This window comes from Terrapene carolina, unplaced genomic scaffold (genome assembly GCF_002925995.2).
Source record: "Terrapene carolina triunguis isolate 2854851 unplaced genomic scaffold, T_m_triunguis-2.0 Scaffold32148, whole genome shotgun sequence".
Lineage (NCBI taxonomy): Eukaryota > Metazoa > Chordata > Testudines > Emydidae > Terrapene > Terrapene triunguis.
Window position 1 is genome coordinate 1 of NW_020696499.1, and position 7,121 is coordinate 7,121.

At 67.7% G+C, this 7,121-nt stretch overlaps 1 protein-coding gene across 1 annotated transcript; it reads right to left on the reverse strand.

Moving 5' to 3' along the window:
• Window positions 1–2,352: 2,352 nt before the first annotated feature.
• Window positions 2,353–6,882, reverse strand: DCTN2 (dynactin subunit 2; the record flags this gene model as incomplete). The annotated part of the gene is made up of 10 exons (XM_026663056.1): window positions 2,353–2,649; window positions 2,755–2,846; window positions 2,945–3,047; window positions 3,371–3,442; window positions 3,926–4,003; window positions 4,339–4,377; window positions 4,516–4,581; window positions 5,395–5,548; window positions 6,275–6,435; window positions 6,784–6,882. Coding segments are annotated over 10 exons (951 nt in total), but the record flags the coding sequence as incomplete, so codon positions are not given.
• Between the last annotated feature and the right edge of the window lie 239 nt (window positions 6,883–7,121).

The following is a 7,121-nucleotide window of genomic DNA, read 5'->3' on the forward strand; positions in this document are numbered from 1 at the left end:
CAGGGCCAGGGCTCCAGGAGGGGGGAGTGCCAGGCCTGCCCCCCTCACGGCTCTTCCCTCTCCTCCCCTGGCAGCTCAGCCCTGGGTTCGGCGCCCCCGAGAAGCCAGCGCCTGCACCGAGTGACGGTCCCTCCCCGAACCAGCCCAGCGTCCCGGAGTCCGAGCCACCGGCCCCCTTCGCCCCCTTCTGCACGGACGCTGCCCCCGCTGCCCTGCCAAGTGCCTTAGACTCCCCTGCAGTGCCCAGGGCCACGGACTGCCCGGCCACGGACACCCTGAAGCCGGCCGGGCCGGGCCAGCAGGGAGCGCTGGCCTTTGCCACCCCCGTGGGCCAGCTGGACACAAGCGCCGCAGGACCCCCCTGCTCCAGGACCCCCCTGAAACGGGCCCGGCGCAGCGGGGAGGGGCTGAACGGCAATGTCCCTCCCCGGGCGGCCCCCCGCAGAACCAAGAGCCCTCGCCGTGGGGCCAGGCGGGGCCGCGGGGCCTGGGGGAGCCGGCGGCACTTCAACGGGCAGGCAGGTGAGCCAGGCGAGAAGGCAGCACCCTCGGGGCACCCGCCCCACCCGGCCTGGAGGTGCAACGGTGAGATCCTGGTGCCAGGCGCGGCCGGCCCGCTGGCCCCCAGCAAAGCAGAGGAGATAAAGGTACAGACCAGGGGGCCCCTCTGGCAGGGCAGGGGCCAGGGCCTAGAGGTCTTGAATCTCAGGCAGGGGCTGGAGCCAGATCTCGCCCCTCCCCACGCCTGGGGAGGCTGAGGCAGGCTCAGCCCTCCTGTGAGAGCCCTGGGCACAGGCTCCAGGGAGGCGGGAGGTGCCAGCCCGACTGGCTGGGGGGTGAGGGGGGGAGCCAGCGCAGTGCCCGACCCAGTCATGTCCTTTGTCTTTGCAGGGGAACCCCGGGAGGCTGCGCCCGTCACGCCGGGGCCGGAGGAGGAAGGTCAGGTGAGTAGGGGGCGACCTGGGATCCCGTGGCCCTGCCCCCCCGGCAGGTGCCATCTGCCCCATTCCCTCCCCCTGACGTGCTCTGTCTTTGCAGCGCTCCCCGGCCTAGCACCCGCCTGGAGACTCCACGAGCGAGGGGCCCAACCGCCGAGCCAGGCTCCGTCCCCACCGTAAGTGCCACCGCTGGGCGGCGGGGGGGTGGAGCAGGGCAGCAATCGGTGCCCCCCCCCGGGGCGTCTGGGCCCCTTCGTCTATCTCATTCAACAGCCGCTGGCAAGGGGCTGAGTCCAGAACAAGCCCCGGGGTCCTGACTCCTCCCTGGGGGGGGAGACGTTTGCCCCAGCTCAGGGAATCGATCCAGCAGCACCCTCCCTTCTCATCCCCGCAGGAGGACGGTGCCCCTGGGCGGCGCCCCCGGCCTGGCCGCCCCGCCAAGAACCGCCGCAGGAAGATGGTGACGTAGCGTCGGCCCAGAGGTACCCAGGGGAGGTGAAGCCGAGCTGAGGCCCGGCCGGGGGCACCCTGTGGACAGTGCGGGGCCCGGCGCAGGTGCCGTTGCTGGCAATGGGCACTTACCGCTCCGCCCAGCAGGAGGCAGTGCCGGGCCGCGGCTGCCAAAGCACTTCTGAAGCCATTCTGCAATGCAGTGAAATCCCAGGGAGCTGGGGCAGCGCCCCCTGCAGGCCGGGGCTGCTCCCAGACTGGGGCCGGGGCTCCCAGCCGCTGCCGTTCTGCCCCCCCCCCCAGTATCAAGGCTGTGGGGGGAGGGCTCCTCCCCTACCTCAGGCCTGCGGGTCTCAGCAGGGCCAGGAACGCCTCAGGGGTTAGCTTTCCGCATGTCCCGCTCACCAAAAACCTCCCTGTGCCCCTCGCCAGGGGGCAGCCCCCCGGGCAATGGTACAAAGCAATAAGCGCGGCATGGGCAGAGCCTGGGGGGCGCCTGGCCTGTGACGCCGGCTCAGCCATGGGGCACTGGGAGGGACCCGGCCCCAGCCCCCTTTTCCCTTGTTTTTAACTCCTCCGAGAACACTCAGGTCCGGCGGCTGGCGGGGCCCGGCCGCGCCGCCCCCCCACCCACACTACGCGCTCCCAGGCTGCTGGTGGGAATTATGCAAAGCGGGGGCTGGGCCCTGCCCCCCCTCACCGACGGGGCCTTGCTTTTGTAGACGCTGGAACCGGCCCCTGGGGAATTGGAGCTTTTCCAGGGGAGCCACTTAATTTAACAGCTGGGGGCCGAGCGCCGCTGGCTCTTCCGCGGGGATTTTGGGGTGTTTTGTATCAATTATTAAAATGTGTATTTAAAAGCTGCCGTGTGTGGCGAGTGCCGGGCGCCAGGCCCCCGTGAAGCAGGAAGGGGCAGGGCCGGGCGCTGAGCCCCCCCCCAAGCAGGAAGGGGCAGGGCCAGGTGTGCAAGCAGACAGTGTTTAATAGTAAATAATTGTACAGGTTGATGAACGCGAGCCCCACCCCCCCTTCCTCCCTTGGGCTCTGCCCCTCACCCCGGGTCATCAGTAGCAGAGCCCCCTCCCCCCACAGAAGGGCAGGGGCTGGGGGAGGGGAGCAGGGTGGCAGAGGGACTGGCGAGCCCCCCCCAGCAGCGGGTATGGGGCCACAGGGCTCACTGGGAGAGCTGCTTCACCCGCACGTCCATGCTGGCGAAGTTCTCCTCCACGGCCACCAGGTTCTCCTTCATGGTCTTCTGGACCTGCGGGACAGAGAGCGGGTAGCACTGGGACAGGGGGTGGGGTGGGAGCCGCTGGGTTCACTCACTCCCAGGCCGGGGGGAAGGGGGTGTTGCTGGGATGCCCACCTGTGTCAGCAGCGTGGCGTTGTCCTTCAGGGAGTTGGCGATCATCTGCTGGGTGGTGTCCAGGTGGGTCAGGAGCTGCCCGAACTGCATGGCTGGAAGGGACAAGAGCCAATAGGCAGAAGCTCAGAGCCGTCCTGGGGCAGATGGGCACAGAGCCCGTTTCCCCCCTGCAGCTGCCCCTGCCCCTCACCTTGCTCATGCAGCTGCTTGACGGTGCCCAGTCTCTGCACCAGCGCGGGCAGGGTGGTGGCCATGGGGCTCCAGCGCTGCACGACCTCATAGAGCTGATGCACCTGGTGGCACCAGAGGGGAGATGGGGGGGATTAGTGCCAGGCAGAGGAGGGGGTGGCTCCAAGGCCCATGCTGACCCTCCCCCCAGCTCACATGCAGCCCAACGTACCAGGTGTCGTGTACCGTCCCCTCCCCCCTTCACCAGCCCCCAGCAGCCTGTGCCACCCTAGTCTCACTCTGCTGGTGATGCCAGCCCTGCCAGGCCCGAGATGGGTTCAGGGCCTGGGGGGCCCCAGGAGGGGTGTGGGTGCAGATGATCGCAGCAGGGCGCCGCTGGCTGCCAGGGCATTGGCGGGGCCGCAGCGCAGGGAGGCTGGGACCTGACCTTGCTCTGGGTGTCTGCGTCCTCCACGGCCACCTTGTGCTTGGCGATTTCATTCACCTTCCCCAGGACACTCTGGGGAAGAAAAGGAGACGTGAGGATCCTAGGGGAGCAGGTGCCCCCCGCCCCACCAGTCCCCCTCCCGCCCACTAGCTGGCAGCACAGCCCCCCGCAGCGGCTGGGCCAGAAGCCAGGATGGTACCAATTCAGCAGGGGCAAGGTAGGTCCCTCGGCACCTCTGTGCCATGCACCCACCCACGCCACGCGCTGCCTCCTGCTGGGGCCGTGATCAGACGACCCTGGGGCAAGGGGCTGCCCCGTGCTCCTGGACCCCCAGAACCAGGGCAGCGGAGGGGAAGCATTTGTCAAGTGCGCCCTGTGCAGACACCCAGCACAGCCGGGCTGGCGGCGCCGGGCTCCTTCCGGTGTCACTGCACCCCAGGGCCCCGCTGGGAGCCCAGGGCAGGTGGCTGGCCCGGAGCCAGAGCTGCCCAGGTGCGACAGAAGCAGGCTCGAGGTGGGGGCCTGCCAGCTTGTCCTCCCCCCTCAGCTGCTCACCTGCAGCCTCGCCTCCACCTGGTCCAGCACAGCCACGTCCAAGGTGCTGACTTTGGCCTGCAGGATCTCCACGGTTTCCTGCGGGCGGGAGGAACGGGCTGAAACACGCGAATGCCGACCCCGGGCAGCGGCCAGCGGGAGTTCACCGCCTGCACCGTGCCCAGCAGAACCCGACCCGGCCAGGGCTGCGCTGAGCGTCCTCATGGGGCAGGGCTCGGGCGCCCCACCTGAGACCGGGGGAAGCCAGATGTCACCCTGGGAGGCTGCATCCCCCCAGACCAATCTCAGAAACGCTGCCTCCGGCACGGGAAGGGACCTCGGCCCACAGCCCCCCGGGTCTCGGTGCTCCACAGGACACCAGCGAGGCCGTAACAAACCCCCTTCCCCAGCCGGGCCCCAGCACTCGGGCTTACCATGAGGCTGGCTCCCTGCAGCCCAACCGCCAGGGGATTCTAGGAGAAAGAGAGAATGCAAGCGTGTGGAGCCGGGAGCCTGGATTTCAGAGCAGCCCGGCCCCGGGCACTATGCCCACGCCAAGCACGGGGGGGCTGGACGGCCGCCCCAGCCTGATCCCCCTGCAGGGCGCTCACCTGGCTGTCCTGCTCGCTGCACACCGTGGCTTCCAGCTCGCTCAGCCGCTTCTCCAGCTCCGCTATCTAGAGCAACGGGCGAGAGGAGAGGTCAGCGATGCCCCCAGCATGCCCTGCTTCCCCGACCCGCAAGGCTGGGCACGTGGTGCTGGAACGGCGCCTCGCTGCAGGGCTCCCTCGCTGCCCAGAAAGCCCAGGTGGCCGCTCAGAGCTCCGCGCAGGCCGAGCAGCAAGAGACGCCGGGGCTGCCCGGGCCCAGCTGCTGCCCAAGGCTCCGCCGGCGGGTGCGATCCAGCCACCAGGACAGTCGCTGGCGGCAGCTCGCTCCTGTGCTGAGCTGTGGCACCCCAGAGCGAGAAGCCATCCCCCGCTTCCTTCTCCCTGCTGCTCCCAGACCCTTCGTCGCAGCCTCTGAATTCCCTGGCCCGCCAAAGCCCTCCCAGCGCAGGGGGACGGCAGAGTCTGACCCCACAGGCCCCCACGGGAATCTGGGCAAGGGAGCCAGCTGGTTTCCAGCCTCAAAGGCCAGGCAAGAAATAACCATCTGCGCATGGCCCCCCCATACCCTGACACAGAACAGAGGGGCCCTGCCCCACAGATCTTCCCGGTGATGTTACTATGGGCTCAGGAGCAGGTTTTCAAACAACTTGGCTGGTATTTTCAAGTATTAACACCCCCCTCCCCCAGAGGGCAAGTAAATAAGCATTAGATGGGGAAACCGAGGCACGCCAGCTAAGTGACGTAAGAGCTAAATCGTCCAGGCCAGAGCCGGGGTAGATCCCAGGAGTTCCCGGTGCCCAGTCCTGCCCGCAGCTCTGCTGTCGCATGGCCACTGCTGCCTGGCAGACAACTCCGAACCCAGACCCGCCCCAGCCTCACCTTTGCAGCCTGAGAGAATTTGTCTTGTTCAGGTCTCGAGTGCAGCTCATAGGTCACCATATTCCCTGCGGGCGCAGGGGCCTTCGACGGGCTCTTCCCTGCCCCGGGGGTGCCCCTGGCGCTCTTAGCCGCTTCCAGCTGAATGAGCAGGCGCCTGGTAAACAGAAGAGACCCCGCTGGTTTCCAGGGCCTGCGAGTGGCGGTCACCAGCTGGGAGGTAACAGGGCCCTGCTGCTCCGGCGGGGTTAATGGGGACCGGGAGACGCCAGCCTCGTGGGCCCAGTGAGGAACGGGCCAGGCTGCAGTGATGCCCGTTAACGCCCCTCGCCGCGACCACCCCTGGGGCTCGCCAAGGCAGCTACAGCCCGGTGGATTCAATCTCTCATCCATCGGCCTCGGTTTTAATCCTTCCCCATCCCCACCGTGGTGAACAGCTAAGCCGTCATCGACCAGACGCAGGCAGCTCCCGCCCAGGAATAAACGCACCCCGGGAGCCGAGGGGCAGCTGACTGCAGCACCCCGGGGGTGGGGGGCCAGCCGGTCTCTGATTTCCGATCAGCGGCGCCGAGCTCAGGAGAGGACGCTCCCTCTCAGCCCCAGCCCCGCACACCTGCCCAGGGATCAGCAGGTCTCGCTGGCCCCTTTCCAGCAGGAGGTGCTGGGGCTGAATTCTGTCGCCCGCCACCGCGGGCACCCCCACGCTGCCGGCACAATACGGCCTCGGGCACTTGCCAGAGCAGGGCAGGCCAGGGATTTGGTCCCGGTTTATGGGGAGAAGTCGCCACAAAGGAGGTTGAGGCCCAGGATGGGAACGTCCCAGCTCCAAACGCTCCCTCGCTGAGGGACACTTGGGACGGGGAAGCAGCCGACCCGAGCTCACTTGGCGAGGGCTCCGTCGGGGTCAGTCAGGTTGATGGCTGCGTCCGGCCCCAGGAGCTTCTCCAGGTGCGTGGAGACCAGCTGCTGCTTCAGGGCCACGACCTGCTTGGCGAGCGCCACGGGGCTCAGCTTCTCCTCTGCCGCCGAATCCTTCGCGGTGCTCTGCAGAGGGAGACGCTGCCGCGTTACAGCTGGGGCGTGGGGCTCTGCGGTCACGGGGACCCCCCGCCTCCCACCTAAAGGCTCGGACAATTCTGCTCCCAGCCAGCGGCACGGGCGGGGAGCAATCGGATCTAGACATAGATCTCAAAGGGCTCCCTGTTTGACATGGGGAAACTGAGGCACGGAGGGGGTGGAGTGACTTGGCCAAGGTCAGGGGCAGAGCTGGGCACAGAACCAGAGTCCAGTGCTCTGCCCACCAGACACCACTGCCTCCCATCAGACCGGAGGGACACGGCCTGGACGCCTCACCCGATGGGGGCGACGCACGACGCCCAAGGTGGCTCCTACCTGTATCTTCTCCACCTCTGTGCTCAGCTCATGAACCTCATGGAGCAGCCGCTGGTACTTCTGCCGGGGCGTCTCTTTCACACCAATGCCTTCCCCTAGCTAATGACACAGAGGGGTTTAGATCGCATGGCCCCTCCGCTCTGGTTCAACGAATTCTAACCCTGCAATGGGGAATCGGCTTCTGCATGGGGCTCCCTCTGCGGGCCCGGGGGTGGCAGGCTGGGTTTGGGTGCCTCTCTCCCGGAGGCTGATGGGAAACCCAGCCTCAGAGCCGAGGAGGACCTGAAATGGGCCCGCCGAAGCTGAGCGAGCCAAATTCACACCTCCTGAGGGCCACA